At 40.6% G+C, this 19,304-nt stretch overlaps 1 protein-coding gene and 1 long non-coding RNA gene across 2 annotated transcripts in view; one reads left to right on the top strand and one right to left on the bottom strand.

Annotated features, from left to right (window-relative positions):
• LOC309796906 overlaps window positions 1-19,304 on the bottom strand; it is a 109,748-nt gene that overhangs the window by 41,547 nt on the left and 48,897 nt on the right. The gene's annotated exons all lie outside the window — the stretch shown is intronic.
• On the top strand, window positions 10,621-12,136 carry LOC309796649 (protein FAM47E-like). The gene is given in 2 exon segments (XM_082609908.1): window positions 10,621-11,787; window positions 11,789-12,136. Coding segments are annotated over 2 exon segments (1,275 nt in total). The 5' UTR covers window positions 10,621-10,674; the 3' UTR covers window positions 11,951-12,136.

Genomic DNA, 19,304 nt, shown 5'->3' with positions numbered 1-19,304 from the left:
GGGTTTTTTTCTAGCTGCAGAAATCCAATGAAGGAAGAATGCCATGCTGGGTCTTGGTTCTGGAAAGATGCACAATTAGAGTCAGTATAGAGGATTTATTGGCGGGGTGAGAAAGAGACTAAAGGGAAGTCAACCAGATAAGGAGCCCTGGCCATAGATCAAAGGTATTAAGACCTAGAAGGTGGGCAGTGGCACAGAAAGCAATGGATGAATGACACTCTGCTTTTTTGTCTTGAGATGACACACTCCTTGAGTGCACCAGTCTCAGATATACTTTGTTGCTGAGATTAAGAGACTTGGGCTAAACTGAAGGAATGAAAGTCCTTGAATGTAACTAATTTGTGCAACTGCTCCTTTAAAGACTTGCCTGGTGGTCACTATCTGGAGAAGACACACTGAGACAGAAGTGACCGTGTGCAAAGATTTGCTTAACCAAGGGACCTGTGATAAAATAAATGTAATACAAAAGTCCAGTGATTTGCATGGTCCCAACATCACACATCTTTTTTTATATCTTTGTCCCCTCCGCCGTCACTCTGTATTTTCTTTAGTCTTTTCCCTCTTCTACAATTTCTGCTTTCCCCGCCCCACCCCGCCCCGGCCTTGCGGTGTGCCTTGTGGGATCTTAGTTCCCCGACCAGGGACTGAACTCACGCCCTCGGCAGTGAAAGCACTGAGTCCTAACCACTGGGGCGCCAGGGAATTCCCAATTTTTGCCATTTTTATGTGAACATCTTTTGCAGGTGATGGTTGACAACTGGTTGTCCCTAATTCGTTCCCCAATATAAATGAGCCAATGAACCTACTTTTTAAAATGCTTTGAGGGACTTCCCTGGTGGTCCAGTGGTTAAGACTCCGTGCTTCCAATGCAAGGGGCGTAGGTTTGATCCCTGGTCGGTGAGCTAAGACTGCACGTGCTGTGCAGCGCAGCAGCCAAGAAAATATATTTTAAAAAATGTTTTGAGATTCTTAATGTAAGTGTCCAAACCCATGTAAAAATCACAAAATTATGAAATGAAATGACCAACCTTATTACTTAGACTCTATTCTCAGAAATAAAATCAAACATTCTCTAACACATGCAACAAATCAAATAGCAACATTGGCACTTTTCCTTTTCACACCTAACATGTGAGCTCTTAATTGCACTACTGCATTCATTTTCTCCTTTCAGGTAACAAAAAAGTGAATCTGTGAATGCAGCTACACAGATCCCTTTAGAAAGCAATCAGACATAGAATGACTCTAAGTGAAGACTCCGGGCACTTCTCTATGTGTATAAATGCATGCACTCTGCATACCAGTGGCCAAACCAGGAAGAACATTCACTGGTTTTCTTCCTCAGGATCTGTTAGGATTCCTTCTAGCCCCCATCTTTACTCACTCTCTAAGGAATTCAAGATCTGGGCAGCAATGCCAGGCTAGGGGGCCAGCAGGGACCAGGAACCAAGGAGTATATTTAAAAACAGAAACATTGGGACTTCCCTGGTGGTGCAGTGCTTAACAATCCGCCTGCCCATGCAGGAGACATGGGTTCCAGCCCTGGTCCGGGAAGATCCCACATGCCGCAGAGCAACCAAGCCCGTGCGCCACAACTACTGAGCCTGCACTCTAGAGCCCGCGAGCCACAACTATTGAAGCCCACATGCCTAGAGCCCGTGCTCCACAACAAGAGAAGCCACCGCAATGAGAAGCCTGCGCACCGCAACAAAGAGTAGCCCCCGCTCACCGCAACTAGAGAAAGCCCGCGCACAGCAACAAAGACCCAACACAGCCAAAAATAAATAAATAAATAAATAAATTTATTTTTTAAAAAACCAGAAACATTTATGTGTTTGACAATTAATTAGATCTTATTTTCTTGCTTTTAAAGACAGTTTCATAATGTTAAAATGTAGTCTACCATTCTACTGGTGATAATTCAAAGTCCTTCTTGCTCACACTCTCTGACATAAATCATAGCAATATTTTCTGATCTGTCTCCTAAACCTAAGGAAATAAAACTAAAAAAAAAGGGACCTAATTAAAGTTAAAAGCTTTTGCATAGCAAAGGAAACCATCAACAAAACAAAAAGACAACCTACTGAATCAGAAAATATTTGCAAATCATATGACTGATAAGGGGTTAATATCTAAAATATATAAATAGCTCATACAACTCAACATTAAAAAAAACCAACTAAAAAACAGACAGAAGGGACTTCCCTGGCGGTCCAGTGGTTAAGACTCTACGCTTCCAATGCAGGGGACGCGGGTTCGATCCCTGGTTGGGGAACTAAGATCCCACATGCCGCACAGGCAAAAAATTGAAAAACATAAACAAAATAAACAAACAAACAAACACACCAGGCAGAAGACCTGAATAGGCATTTTTCCAAAGACAAAATGCAGATGGCCAATAAGAAAAGCTGCTCAACAGCACTAATCTTCAGGGAAATGAAAATCAAAACCACAATGAGATATCACCTCACGCCTGTCAGAATGGTTGTCATCAAAAAGAACACAAATAACAAATGTTGTCAAGGATATGGAGAAAAGGGAACCCTTGTACACTGTGGGAGGGAATGTAAATCGGTGCAACTACTGTGGAAAACAGTATGGAGGCTTCTCAGAAAACTAAAAAGAGAACTACCATATGACCCAGCAATTCCACTGGGAATTGCTGGGACATATGGTAAAAAAAAAAAAAAAAAACAAGCCACTAATTCGAAAAGATACATGCATCCCAATATTCATAGCAGAACTATTTACAATTGCCAAGATATGGAAGCAACCTAAGTGCCCATCAACAGATGAACGGATAAAGAAGATGTAGTGTGTGTGTTTGTGTGTGTGTGTGTGTGTGTACACATACATACATACACTCATACGATGGAACGTTACTCAGCCATAAAAAAGAATGAAAGTTTGCCATCTGGGGCAACATGGATGGACTCAGAGGGTATGCTAAGTGAAATAAGTCAGACAAAGGCACATACTGTATGATATTACTTCCATGTAGAGTCTAAAAAATACAACAAATCAGTGAACATCACAAAACAGAAGCAGACTCACAGATATAGAGAACACACTAGTGACACGAGTGTTTACCAGTGGGGACAGGGGAGGGGGGCGGAGTAACATAGGGATAGGGGAGTAGGAGGTACAAACGATTATGTATAAAAGAAGCTACAAGGATATATTGTACAGAGGGAATATAGTCAATATTCTATAATAACTATAGATGGAGTATAACCTTTAAAAATTGTGAATCACTATATTGTACACCTGTCACTTAAATAATATTGTACATCAATTACATTTCAATAAAAAGTGCTTTTTGTTCAAATTTTCCGTTGAATTTGGTTGGTCCATTTACATGCGTAAGTGAAAGAATCACAGAGATACTGGGACACAACACTGACAAGCAATAGTTGATAAATAGTAAAATATATATTAAGGGCTGTATAATACTTTTGCTATCAAGCCAATCGAGGTGTTCACTGATCCATGCCATTCTTGGTGTTGACTAGGGAAAAAAACTCCAGCCAGTCCTTAATACATAGAGTTAATATGTTCTGAGAGGGAGGGGGCAGTCAATGTAACCTTCTTCCCTAACAGAAAGTGCCCTTTCAGTAACCCATTTGAACATTTAAAACTCTTGGAGGCAAGATGGTAAGGACAATTAAACTGCAGATAAATGAGTGCCTCATTCAATTACTGTTTGGATTGGAAAAAGAAAGAAAGAAAGAAAGAAACAATAAGGTGACTGTTTAAAAGGAGAGCAAACAACTCTTTCCTTAGAGCACTCATCTTGGGTGACAATGGGGCAAAAGGCTTATACCCTGGGAGGCAGCCGCACCCCTGCCTGGAAAACAGGAACTCTTTAATACAGAGGAGTAAATTATTTCCTAAATGCATTGATCTGAGCTTCTAAAAAGTCTGCTTATCTCCAAGGTAGAAGAACTTCATTTTGTTCTGAATGAAAGGATAAAGCTCTTTGTTTCTGGTTAGAGATCATTAAGATGATACTTTAATATTCTCCTCACACTCAGATTTTTCAGATATTTATGAAAACATCTTCCTGATTTAAATTATCTTGGTCCATTAAAAATTGTGAATCACTATATTGTACAACTATAACATATGTAATATTGTACAGCAACTGTACTTCAATTTTAAAAAAACCCAAAGGAAAATAAGAAATCATCTTGGTCCACAAAGCCAGATAATCTGCTTCAACCACTTCATTTTACACGTGAGAAAAGGACCCCAAAGGTTAAGGAAACAGCTCTAGATTGCCTATTATTTTTTAAATGTATATGCTTTTTAAAAAGGGAGCACAAAGAGCATTTCTTGTCAATATATACAAGCTGTTTTTTGAAATCTTTTGGATCGTCAGCTTGTTTGGAGTGGTGCAAGCTCTGATAGCTAAGTAAGGAGGGCCTACATAGGACAATGCCCAGATAACCAAATCTTGAACTGAATTCTGAGCTGATCCACTGATAGCCACCCAAAAATACTGCGATAAATCCACACGCATATCTCCTCTGACAGCCTCGTTTTTTCCTCCTCCATTTTCTATTTTTTGGCATCGCACATCCTTCCTCCTGTTAGATTCTGTGGCATACATGAGCCGTATGGATTCACAGGTGCAGGTCAACATATTAGTAAAATAATAAAAACAAACAAAAAAACCCCCCATAAAAGCCTATGAGCCTCTCAAGCCTCCTTAGCATGAAACTCACGTATTTGCTTTTGCTCATGTCAACTTATTACTCCCACAAGAGTTGGTTGACATGGATATGTATTTATTGGACATATGTTTAGGTTGCTACAGGAGAGAAAAGGAGAGTCAATTCTAGGCACTGGCTTTTTTTTTTTTTTTTTTTTTTTTTATGTGACGCTGGTGCCAGGTGGAGTGTAGTAGGAGCACGGAGAGTGCCAAGTTCCTGTCCTTGACCCTGGTGGAGCAGCACCACAGTTTTAAAAGGTGGGGTTACAGGGTGGGCCCCCGAAGGGATGCTCTCATATTAGCCCTGTCCAGCTTGGCTCAGCCTCTCCAGCCTGGCAAGGGTAACTACACTTATATCAGACAAAATAGACTTTGAGTCTAAAACTGTCTTTGGAGACAAAGAAGGTCACTGCATAATGATAAAAGGGTCAATTCAACAGGGTGATATAACATTTATAAATATATACACACCTAAATACATAAAGCAGATATTGATAGATCTTCATGTTGTATGTCTTAAATATACAAAATTTTTATTTGTCAATCATACATCAATTAAGTTTGAAAAAATACTGACAGATCTAAAGGCAGATACTGACAGCAGGACACCTTCAATAGTAGGAGACTTCTACTTATGACAGTAGATAGAACATCCAGACAGAAAATCAAGAAGGAAACAGCTGATTTGAGAACACTATAGAGCCAACTGACATAACAGACATATACAGTAGTTAGCATCCAGGGGTAGAAGAACACACATTCTTCTCGAGTGTATACAGAACCTTCTCCAGGATAGATCACGTTAGGTCGCAAAACAAATCTTAACAAATTTAAGACCCCAAACAGCCAAAGCAATCCTGAGAAATAAGAATCACACTTCCTGATTTCAAAATATATTGCAAAGGGGCTTCCCCAGTGGCACAGTGGTTGAGAGTCCGCCTGCCGATGCAGGGGACAGGGGTTCGTGCCCTGGTCCGGGAAGATCCCATGTGCCGCGGAGCGGCTGGGCCCGTGAGCCATGGCTGCTGAGCCTGCGTGTCTGGAGCCTATGCTCCGCAACGGGAGAGGCCATGACAGTGAGAGGCCCGCGTACCACACACACACACACACACACACACACACAAAATATATATATATATATATATATATATATATAGAGAGAGAGAGAGAGAGAGAGAGAGAGAGAGAGCAAGGCTACAGTAATCAAAATAGCATGATATTGACATTAAAAACAGACATAGAGACCAAAGGAACAGAACAGAGAGCCCAGAAATCCATACATCTATGGTCAACTGATCTTTGACAAGGCTGCTAAGAACACCCAATGGGGAAAAGGTACTCTGTTCAATAAATGGTGCTGGGAAAACTGTATATCTACATATAGAAGAATGAAATTATCTCACCCATATTAAAAAAAACAACTCAAGATGGATTAAGATTTGAATGTTAAACCTGAAACTGTAAAACTACCAGAAGAAAACATGGGGGAAAAGCTTCTTGACGTTGGTCTGGGCAATTATTTTGTGGATAGGTCAGCAAAAGGACAGGCAACAAAAGCAAAAGCAGACAAGTGAAATTGTATCAAAAGCAAAAGCTTCTGCAAAGCAAAGGGAACAATCAACAGAGTGAAAAGGAGATCTGAACAATGGGGGGAAATATTTTCAAACCGTATATCTCATAAGGCTTAATACCCAATATTTGTAAGTAAGTCATACAACTCAATAGCCAAAAAAAAAAAAACAGCCCTCAATTAAAAAATGGGCAAAAGGCCTAAATTTCTACAAATAAGAGATACAAATGGCCAAAAGGTAGGAAAGGGTGCTTGACCTCACTAATCATCAGGGAAATGCAAATCAAAACCACAATGAGATATCATCTCAAACCTTCCTGTTATCAAAAAGACAAAAGATAACGTGTCCTTGAGGATGTAGAGAAAATGGAACCCTTGCGCATTGTTGTTGGGAATGTAAATTGGGATAGCCATTCTTTTTTTTAACATCTTTATTGGAGTATAATTGCTTTACAATGGTGTGTTAGTTTCTGCTTTATAACAAAGTGAATCAGTTATACATATACATATATCCCCATATCTCTTCCCTCTTGCTTCTCCCTCCCTCCCACCCTCCCTATCCCACCCCTCTAGGTGCTCACAAAGCACCGAGCTGATCTCCCTGTGCTACGCGCGGCTGCTTCCCACTAGCTATCTATTTTACACATGGTAGTATATGTAAGTCCATGCCTTATAAAGGCAGAAGAAAATCCTGCCTTTAACAACATGGATGAATCTGGAGGGCATCATACTAAGTGAAATAATCCAGATGCAGAAAAACTAATACTGCATGATTTCACTTATATGTTGAATCCCAAAGAGTCAAACTCCTAGAAGCAGAGAATAGTAGTAGTAGAGTTGGTTGTCAGATGCTGGGGGGAGGGGGAGATGGGAAGGTTGTTGGTCAAGGGGTACAAATTTTCAGTCATTTAAGATGAATAAATTCTGGAGAGCTAATGTACACCACAGTGAATATAGTTAACAATACTGTATGTTTGAACTTTTCTGAGAGGGTAGATCTTAAGTGTTCTCAATACGCACAACAAAAGATGGTAACTATCTGAGGTGATGAATATGTTAATTAGCTTGATTGTCGTGATTGTTTCACTATGTATATGTTGATCAGATTATCAAGTTGTATACCTGAAAAATATGAAATTTTAAATTATCAATTATATCTCACTAAAGCAGGGGAAAAAAGATTAATAAATTTCAAAAGACTGAATAGAAAAGAACTCTGTACATGAAGGATCATAGCAACATTATTCATAACAACAAAAAAGTGGAAAAACCCAAATGCTCATCAACAGACGAATGGATAAGTTAAATATGGTATATCTACATAACTGATTAGTATTTGGCAATAAAAAGAAATGAAGTACATATACATGCTTCACCATGGATGAAACTTGAGAACGGTAGGCTAAAGGAAAGAAGCCAGTCAAAAATGACCACCTATTCTATGATTCCATTCATATAAAATGTCCAGAATAGGTAAATCTAAAGAGACAGAAAGTAGATTAGTGGCTGTCAAGGGCTGAGGTGGCTGGGGGATGGACGAGGTGACTGCTAATGGGGATGGCGTTCCTTTGAGGTTCATGACTATGTGTCACAACTGATTGTTTTGATGGTTGCACAATCCTGTTAATACACTAAGATCCATTAAGTTGTACACTTTAAATGAGTGAACTGTTAATATGTAAATTATATCTCAGTAAAGCTGTTATTTCAAAAAGGAAGAATCTACATCAGTGTGGAGCAGGGGAGACGAGCTAGAAAGCATAGAGTCCATAAGGAGAATACGGCCGTCTGTCCTCCAGTAGCTGAAGGAGATCGGGTCCAGGACCCCCGCAGATACCAAAGTCCGTGGTACAGACTTGTACCACGTCGTACAAGTCGGCACGTAGTACAAGTACAGTCGGCCTTCCATGTCTTTGGGTTCTGCATCCATGGACTCAACCAACTGCAGATGGAAAATATTTGGAAAAAGAAAATTCCAAAAAATCCCCAAAGGCAAAACATGAATTTGCGGCACGCTGGCAAGTATTTTACATAGCATTTACTCTGCAAGAGGTATTATAAGTAATCTAGAGATGATTTAAAGTACACAGGAATGTACACTGGCTATATGTAAATACTGCACCATTTTATATAAGGGACTTGAACATCTGTGCATTTGGGTATCCTGGGACTAATCCCAGGTGGATACCAAGGTACCATTGTGAAATGTTTCTCCTTCGTGAAATCAGGAATGATAGTTTATCCTTTGATATCTTTCCCTACACCAAATATTAGTGCATTATTACAGGGAATAATTTGTGCCTCTCCTGATAGTTTAAAGCTGAGTTTCAACGACATAATTCTTTAACTCCTAAAACTCATAAAACTTTTGGTTTGTCATTATTCTAGTACGCTTCCAATTATAAGTTATAGTGGCTGATTTGTTTCTTTTATTAAAGTTGTACGTACTTTACACAACACATCATTTCGCTTGTGGTTTCTTCTGCAAGTCTGGAAATAATACAAGTTTTCACCGTCATGCTCTTTCCATTTAATTATTTAAGTAATAAAATAAGAGCTTTCTTGATAGTTCAGCAAGAACAAACTTTATACCTTTCCATAGTAGAAATTAAAGGCAAAAAGAGATGAAACAGAAGTTCAGAGAGGCTGAACAAAAAAAAGATGTGAAAGACCTATACACTGACAACTACAAAATGTTGCCCAGATAAATGAAAGAATACATACATAAATGAAGAGATGTACTTTGTCATGGGTCAGGAGACTCAATATTGTTAAGCTGTCAATTATCTCAAAATTTATTTGTAGATTCCATAAAATCCTAATGAAAATCCCCACAGGTTTTTTTTTAAGACATTGACAAATTGATTCTAAAATTCCTATAGAAATTCAAAAGACCTACAAGAGTCAAGACAACTTTGTAAAAGAATAAAGAAGTTGGAGGACGAATACAGCCTAATTTTAAACTTACTGTACAATATAATCAACACAGAGCAGAACTGGTGTAAAGACAGAAGATTCAATGAAACTGAAACGCGTGTCTAGAAACGGACCCACAAAAATAGGGACAACTTACACTCACAAAGCTGCAAAAGTAATTCAGTGGAGAAAAGCTCCTCTTTTCAAAAACATTCTGGAACTACTGGATATCCACAGGCAAAAACTAAAAATAATAACTTTGATCCATATCATTCATCATCTAAAAAGTTAAGTTGAAATAGATGACAGATCTCAATGTAAAACCTAAGATTATACAAATTTCAGCAGAATGAAAAAAGTCTTCATGACCTATGGATAGGCAGTTTTCTTATATACAACACAAAAAGACAATCCATAAAAGAACAAACTGATATACTGGACTTCATCAAATGTAAAAACTGCCCTTTGAAAGACGGTGTTAAGACAATGGAAAGACAAACCACAGATGGAGAAAAAGATTTACAAATCATATTGCATCCAGAATACACAAAGAATCCTCAAAACAAGAGATGTCAAGCAGAACAATTTTAAAAAGTGCAAAAGTTTGAACAGATTCTTCACCAAAGGAGAGATATGAATGGCAAATAAGCACATGAACAGATGTTCAACACCAGTAGTCCTTAGGGAAATGCAAATTCAAACCACAATGAGATGCCACTACACACCTATTAGAGCAGCCACAGTGAAAATGACTAACCTTACCGAGTGTTAGGGAGTATGTAGACAAAGCGCCATTCTCATATACAACTAGAAGGAATATTACTTAGTACAACCACTTTGGAAAAGTTTCGTGGTGGTCTAAAACATAAAACATCATCTGCTCCCACCATGCCACTCATAGCTCAAGTTTACCCAAGAGAAATGAAAGTATGTACATGGACATACAAAAACAGGAACACAAATAGTTGTGGCAGCTTTATTCATAATAGCCTCAAACTGTAAACAACCCACATGTCCATCAAAAGGTGAATGGAGGGGCTTCCCTGGTGGCGCGGTGGTTGAGAGTCCGCCTGCCGATGCGGGGGACGCGGGTTCGTGCCCCGGTCCGGGAGGATCCCACATGCCGTGGAGCGGCTGGGCCCGTGAGCCATGGCCGCTGAGCCTGCGCGTCCGGAGCCTGTGCTCCACAACGGGAGAGGCCGCAGCAGTGAGAGGCCCGCGTACCGCAAAAAAAAAAAGGTGAATGGATAAATAAATGGCACTATGTCCATACAACGGAACAGTAACTACAACAAAAAGGAATGAGCTTTCACCCACCGCCCATCCGGGGAGAAATGCAGGCTTCACAGGGCGCCTGCGTTGACCCGCCTCCGGGAAGAACCTGGCTGCACCTGGCTACACGGTCTCCTAGCAACCGGAGAGGCCGGAACAGCAAACTATTGAAGCGGCGGGCCCCCCAGAGGCCAGGGCAACCATGGCGGACAAGAAGCGGCTGCTAGGACCGGGGCCACTGGAACCGATGCCCCTGGACATGACCTGCAAGCCCTGGTACAAAGACAAGTTGCCCTCCAGGTGTTTCGCAAAGCACAAGAAGATGCTCCCGAAGTTCCCCACCTCCCTGGACAGCCGGCGGTGGATATTTGTGAAAGAGCTGCTGGACGACTTCCGGAAGGGTTGCCCACCTTGTGAAGATATGATCACTCGCAGCCCTAAGGAGGGCTTCCTCCCCAGGATTGCTCACAGAGTTCCCCAGCATGCCCCCAAAAAGAGTCAGAAAAAGCTGCCCGAGGAAGCAGACCTGTTTTCCACGCTCTCGCCAGCCCAGCTAGCACAGAAGGCATTCGTGGAGAACATCGAAGCCCAGCTGACCAAGCATCCCTTGGCTCTCTACCCGAATCTGGAGGAAGATCTACCTGCAGACCTCTTATTAAAGGTGCTGGAAGTGCTCGATCCTGACGGGAAGCTGGAGGACACATGGGCTTATCGTCAGGGCCCCAGGAAAACAACAAAGTCCCCCACAAAGCTTCGTAAAAAACGTCCTGCCAAGGTCTACCTGGAACCTCCAAAGGAGGCTCCTGTGTCACATCCAGCCAGTTTGCATCACGAAGACAAGAAGTCAAGCAGAAAGGATTCACTCACTGATCCTCCTGTTCACAGAGAAGTACCGAAAGCAATCTGTAAATCCTTCAAATGGGCTGCTGCTTTTGGAAACTTGGGCATTGATGAAGAGCTCATCACGAAACTGTGTGAGGTTGGCTGTGAGTGGCCACCAGCCCAGGATACAGTCTACATGAAGAAAGTAACCCAGGTCCCTTCAAAGGTAAAGTACAGCATCGGGCTAGAGAAAATGGAGAAGATAAAATTATCCAGAGAGGAAGGAAACTGGGAGAGGAAACCCCAGAAGCCACAGAATCCTTATAAACCCAACTCGGTGGAGATGAGGTATGGTGCGTTGTACCTGAAGCCCAAGTTGTGGAAAAAGCTAGTTAATGACAAACCTTCAATTGACCCCAACGTCTTACTTGAAGATGGGAGTTTTAGAAAGAAGCTTCCTGAACACGACATTCTTGAAGATCTTTATGGAACAAATAGCGTTTAAAGATTTCATTCTAAGCAAGGGCTACAGGATACCAGACATCCTTGAGAGGCTGTTCCTCAGGAAGGGATGGAAATATGATTCTGTTAAGACTCCTATACACAAAGTAATAAAAATCAGCCAAAATGGAGATGATGCACAAGAAGATGTTTAGACGGTTTTCTATTTACTACTTACTTGGCTATTTCTCTCTCTCATTTTAATATCAATCAGAATTCATGGTGAGTGTCCATCCCACCATGTACGTACAACTTTGAGTCTACATCTGTTAATTTAACACCTAATGCTTATAAATACTTCTCAGTGACCTTCTGCTTGGGTTCATCAATATTACATAAATTTTATCAACTATGAAATCAATATTCACATATACTCTTCTCACATTTTATAATGTTGTGAATACTACATTGTTGCATCAATTATTTGTAAAAATAAAACCATAAAAAAGAAGAATTACTTTTTAAAAGTATGATTAGTTAGGTCAGCTACAAAATGGGATACATTTCAAAATAACTGTGCTGAGAAAAAGGAGTCAGAGAGTTCTACTTGTATTAAAATTATAATGAATTAATTATGACAATTACTTTCTTAAGCAAAACTTGACATCGGTAGCCAAAATAATGTTAGCCCCATTTAATAATGAAATGGTTATCCCCCTTATTAGGATTGCATCAAGCCCCCAAAACAGATTGAAAACTATTTACCAAAATTATAGGTGAAACTTTAGTTATGCTCTTTTGTCATGCTTCCCAACTGAACATACTTAAAAGTTTTACCATATTCATAAAAATTCACTGTGGAAGAGTGTTTCCATATCATATAACACAGGTGCAGAATAGCAGGGAGCTTCAAGTTCTTGGCAAATCTAGTGTGCAAAATAGGTCTGCGCGAGCAAAACTACACAGCACCATCAAATATCCACACATATCTATTCAAGTAAGATTAATCTTTGCATTTCATGAATAGCGATTTAAAACGCACTCATAAATGTAAAATAAGGAATCAAGCAACTTCTTTACGTTTCCAAAATAACAGGTAAAATTGTCTGGGACAGGAAATTTGTAGCTAGAAAGATTTGTAGCACAGATTTGCAGCACACTTCTGTTTCCAGTAATGAAGGCATTTATCTGTAAATGGAAGTATGTGCATATACTTCACCCTCGTGAGAAGGGAACACAGCCATCAGGTTGTAGTATTCACCAACATCCTCACTGCAATCAACTACTCCCTCTTCACTCACTTCCCCATTTTCACTGAGGTGACTTAGTGTCTGAATTCCTGACTTGCTCCCTGTGACTACTCTCATCAACGTTCTTGATTTAAATATTCACAAAGACCATCCATTCAAATCCTGGCACTAGCTCCATTCGTCTGGCCCTCATCTCACTAGAGACACCAATCCCTACAGTCAGACTCTAGACTTTGTTTGGGGCAATAATGACACCAACTTCAAAGCTCAGTTTCAATTATTCCACCTTCCGATCCCTGCTTTTTACCTAGCTGATCACCCCTTTTCATATTCCCAAACCTCCAATCCTTCAATTCCAACACGTTTCCAATCCAGTGACCCTTACCACTCTTTCAGCATTAATTGTGCCTTGCGTTCAGTTCCTTACGTTCCCAGCGTAGACTCCACCGTCCTCTACTATCCCTTCTTTGAGTCTACTTTTAACTCCTTTGCCTCTCTCTCCCGCTCTTATATTCTTCTGAGAAAACCCCAGTCCTGGTTAAATCTTAATCTCTGCCATTCTTGTACTTGCACCCAAACAGTTAAATATGGCTAGAGAAAAACACATACCACACTGACTGGTTACATATGGTATGAATCTTAAATGAGCCTTCAACACTAGCTGAAAGTTCTGCCCCATTTCCCTCATTAATATATTTTCCCATTTTCCAATGATCATCTTATTTCTGTCATCAATTGGCCAACACCCTATTTCCATTTCTCCTTCTCAAAGCATTGCTTTGTACTTCACTGACAAAATAAAAAAATTTAGAAGAGAACCGTCTTTTCCTCCCATCACCACATCTACCAGGCCAGTGACATCTGTACCCATATTCTCTATCCCCTCAGAGACAGACGATGAACTCTTTATTCTACTGAATAATACTATGCACTGGATCCCAACACTTTGCCAAATTAAATATTTGTCCTGTATTTGCCCCCTTATTTTCCTATATTATTGTTCTGTCTTTTGGGGGATAATTCCTGTCATTAAAAAGCAAACAAACAAACCAAAACCAAAAAAGCCTCTCATAACTCACATCATCTGAAATAACCAAAGAAAACAAAATAAAAATTCGCTTGACGTAATTATTCTCTCCAGCTACCACTCTATATTTTCTGCTCCACTTTGTAGAAAAATTACCAAAAAGAGTCATTTATAAATCATTGCTTCCGTGTCTTCATCTCCCAGGGTCTCTTGAATTCATTCCAATCAGAATTTTGTTCTACTTTGCTAGGGAAACTTTCTTGTCGAGGTCACCAATAAGGTGTCATGGCAAAATCCAATTAATATTTTCATCGTATTCAAGAGCATTGGACTTGATAAGTAACTCATTGCTTTTTGGAATCCCCCATTTTTCTGTTCTTCTAACACCACAATTCCTATTGTTCTCCTCCTTCTCAGTTTGAAACTTGAATTTCAAAGTCTCCTGTTTCTGACCTCAGTGTCGGATTCACCCGGAGCTCAGTCTTGGGACTAACTCCCCAGGTAATTCAATATAAGAGCATGATTTTGTCTCCTATCTCTGTATATCTAATGACACCCCCCCATTTTGAACATTTTTTTTGTAGATACTTTTATTTTTTTTTAAACATCGTTATTGGAGTATAATTGCTTTAAAATGTTGGGTTAGTTTCTGCTGTATAAAAAAGTGAATCAGGGGGCTTCCCTGGTGGTGCAGTGGTTGAGAGTCCACCTGCCAATGCAGGGGACACGGGTTCGTGCCCCGGTCCGGGAGGATCCCACATGCGGCAGAGCGGCTGGGCCCGTGAGCCATGGCCGCTGGGCCTGCGCGTCCAGAGCCTGTGCTCCGCAACGGGAGAGGCCACAACAGTGAGAGGCCCGCGTACCACAAAAAAAAAAAAAAAGTGAATCAGCTCTATGTATACATATATTCGCATATCCCCTCCCTCTTGCGTCTCCCTCCCACCCTCCCTATCCCGCCCCTCTAGGTGTCACCCCCAATTTTTATCTTCAGTGGTGAACTCCAGATTGCCCATATGACCCCTCTACTAGCACGTATAATAGGAATTTAAAATAAAGCATTATCTTCCACATATAAGAAATATCATAGATTTGTCTTTCTCTGTTTGACTTACTTCACTTAGTATGATAATCTCTAGTTCCATCCATGTGGCTGCAAATGGCATTATTTCATTCTTTTTATGGCAGAGTAATATTCCATTGTGTGTGTGTGTGTGTGTGTGTGTGTGTATTCATTCCACATCTTCTTTATCACTTATATGTGAAATCTAAAATATGACACAAATTAACTTATTTACAAAACAGAAGTAGATTCACAGACATAAAAAGCAAATTTATGGCTACCATAAGGGATAGGTGGGGGGAGGGATTAATTAGGAGTTAGGGATTAACAGATATACACTACTAAAAATAAAAAATAGATAAACAACACGGACCTACGGTATAGCACAGGGAACTATATTCAATATCTTGTGCTAACCTATAATGGAAAAGAATCTGAAAAAGAATATATGTATGTATAACTGAATCACTTTGCTGTACACCTGAAACTAACACAACATTGTAAATCAACTATACTTCAATGAAAGAAAGAAAGAAAGGGCATTATCACAAGAACACAGACATTCCTACTTCTAAATTTGCTCTTCTTGCCATATTCCCCATTTTGGTAAATGGCATCACCGCTCAGCCAATTGCTCAGGCTAGCCTTGACTTCTCTAATTCCATGATGAAGTTTGATATAACTTCACGATATATTCCCAAAGGGAGCGCCTCTCACCATCTCTACCCTTACTGCTCTTCTCTGAGCCACCATATCTTGCCACACATTAGCAAGGGCCTCTTACCCTTGCTTTCCGACTGCAATTCTTTTCACACTGCAGAATATTTTCCACACAGTAAACCAGAGTCATCTTTAAAACATCAACATCAGGTCACATTCCTCCCCAATTACAACGCTCAGAAGGCTCCCCATTACACTTGGAAGAAAATGTAAAGTCTCCATGGAGAATGAGAAATACCCCACTTCAGAGCTTTTTGAATTTGCTCTTCCTTCTGTCTGCAATGTTCTTTTCCTACATGTTCATACGGTTCGCTTTATTCAGGTATCGCTCAAACGTCGCTTCTCTGGGGAGTCCTTCTCAGACTACCACACCCCAATTATCACCGTGCATCACTCTCTACCACCTTCCCCTGCTTTATCTTTAAATTTATCTCTACGAGATGTGGTATGTAGATCTATGTTTATGTCTGTATCTCCTCTCTTCTCTAGGCTTAACCCTCTGTGAAAACAGAGACATTTTAAATTAGCCTCTAAGTTCTCACTACATAGAAAATGCAGAGCACAAAGCAGATGCTCAATAAATATTTGCTGAATGAATTAATAGAGGAGACGCTTTTTAAAATAATAGTATTTATTAAGAGCCTACAATTTTTCCCTCACTTTTTAACAAGAAAAACCCGTTCTACCCTCATCTCCTTCTCTTTTCCCATAATGTGAAACAATCCCTACCAGAAGTGGTCTCTTCCTCTTCAAAAGATCTCATTCGTTTTCCTTCTTTTTACTGATCAAATACAATTTATCAGAGTTTCTTGTATAATAATACATGCCTTTCTCAGAGGTTCCACTGCAGTCACATCCAAAACAAGGGCTATGTGTCATTTCCTTTGTATATAAGGTTAATACTATATGTCCCAGTCAATGGGCTCATTATCTACTTTATCCCATTGTATTCTAACACAAATCACCCCCTTTTAAATAACAGGCCCTCAAATACTCAACTGCACGAATGAATGGGTTTAGCTTTGAAATAAATAAATCAGGTAAATCAAACTGTAGTGTGAAATGACTCCATGGGCAGTAGTTCATTAGAAGAGCTGTGATGTGCAAGACACGTAAGAAAGGAGATTTAAGTCTCCCATTTAACCAAAAGTAGACTCAATTATCTACAATTTCCTCAATATTAAAAGTGCAATAAAGAATATGCACAAGTCATAGAAATAGCAACACATTTATAGTCAGAAGACACACACTAGAATATCTTCTTTTCCATATTTTGGTTATGTGACCTTGTACTTCAAGAAGCATGTCTCCTCATCTAAGGAAGATATTTATAGCACCATTTATAATATTTATAGCATACCCAACAAATCTATGAGCAAACTCAAACTTTGCTGAAAATTAAAGGATTACTTTATATAAGTGCCTAATACCACCAACATCACAGAACAGATACTCAGCATACATTTGGGGAAGAGCAGGGAGTAAGGCAGGGTCCTAAAAAGGTACCCAGGAAAGAAGCCAAGAGAAAAAATAAAAAACACTTTTTGATGGTGTTTATCCAGGGTGATAGGCTTCAACTAAACCTCACTCAATCCTAGCTTTTGCTTAAGATGAAAATGTGCATTTGCAAAATAAGAGTCACTAATAAGGCCTCCTATTGCTTATTGGTGAAAATAAAATTTTCCTTGGAGAAATTATATGGGTTCCTTCACTGCAGCAATTACCCACATTGGTATTAGCTGTCGTACAGATATAAACAGACGCAAACAGAATTTAGACTTCTTAACACCAGGGAGACTTCAAAATCCATAGTTTTTAGAAGGAGAAGGAATTAGGGAGAGCCTGACGTATAACTGTGTTAGTGTAGCTACTTAAAGTTTTCAAAATGCCCATTCACAATCTTTGTGGGGCTTTTTGTTTGTTTTGAGGTTTATAACACAGAGAAACCCCAAAGACGTCTTATCTCCGTTTTATAACTGAGAAAACTCCAGGTAACTGAATTATCTAAGGTCAAGTGTGAGGTCAAAGTCTACTACTTGTGTGTATTATTTCCACACTGACACTCAGCAATATCATGGACAATGAAATATGCACCTTGAAACCTTGGACCCCAACCACTGAAACTAGAGGAAGAACATTCCCAGCACCAGGGCCTCTAGGAAAGGACATATAAAGATGGACTTTCATTTTCTGGAACCAGTTGTACCCTGCTCTTCGATCTCGCCTGTTACAGCCACCACAGCTTTGTCAGTTGTGTGGCAGGAGCAGGGATAAATTAAATTCAACTCTGGAAGGATGCAAAAATCGCAAACCCAGTAGAACTGGATATCATGGCCAGCGATACCCAGATCATGCTCTCCTGACCACTTACCATGTAAGCAGAGGACAAGGATATTGCTCTTTTTTCAATCTATCATTAGAGCAACTAAAGAATCTTTAGTATGTATAATAAAAACCATGCCTTTAAGTAAGGAAGATATTTATAGCACCATTTATAATATTTATAGCATACCCAACAAATCTCTGTGTTGTGAGGAAGAAATTGATAGCACATGGAAGAACTGAAAGATAATGAAATAGCTACTCTTGTAGTTCAATAGCTTACAAAATGGGAAATCTGCTCAGCCATCCAGGGGGCTGTATGCTGGGCTCCAAAGCCAGGCGAGTCTGTGCACGGGGTTCCAAGATTTTGCAGAGTCACTGTTTGGGTTCCTGGCTGGGCAAGCCTAGAGGTTGCGCTCTGCAGTTGGATGGGGCTGCTGGCTTGCGAGCCTGCCTAAGCAGGGATAGAGGACGAGTTCCATGGCTGGGCCAGACTGCTGCCTGGGGACCCCATCTGCCTAGAGCTGCCCACGTGCTCCCTGGCCAGATGAGATGACTGGCTCCACACCACAGGTGGAAGGAACTGCTGGCTGTGCTCTCTGATTGGGCACCACTGCCGTCAGGTACACGGTCCATCACAATCTCCATGCTGGAAGCCGGAAGCCCCGCCCCCGCCCCCTTTAGTTCAAGCTGATACCAAGTGCTTGAGCTTTCCCTTTTCTCCCAGTGTTCCTCGTGAAGGATGGATGTGGACCTCATGAGAAGCTTCCCAGAATGTTGTGGAACCCGGATGCTCACGCTGGGGTCTCCTTTCGCCACTGGAGAAACCTCTTGGTGCGGCCGCGTGCTGGCCTGCAGGAAGGGCTATGTGGTCAAAATGAAGCTGCCTTGTGGTCCACAGGGGGGTGCTTCGGCCTCACTTCTGGCTCCTGGGATTTTTTTTTCCCCCACAGAGGCCTTCTTGTCTGTGGAGAGTTGCTAGTTTGTATTTCCTTGAGGAACACTAAAGCCGGGAACCTCTGATTCCACCATCTCGCTGATTTCACACCCCTCTTCCCCAATCAGACCTTCTTTCTAGCATGTGGGGAAAGTAACTTAACTACTAAAAATCACTCAGCGGACTTCCCTGGTCGTCCAGTGGTTAAGACTCTGCGCTTCCACTGCAGGGGGTGCGGGTTCGATCACTGGTC

Source organism: Mesoplodon mirus, assembly GCF_964341445.2.
Source record: "Mesoplodon mirus genome assembly, chromosome: X".
Classification (NCBI taxonomy): Eukaryota; Metazoa; Chordata; class Mammalia; order Artiodactyla; family Ziphiidae; genus Mesoplodon; species Mesoplodon mirus.
The sequence above is the reverse complement of the archived record's forward strand: the minus strand, read 5'-3'. Positions and strand labels throughout refer to the sequence as shown.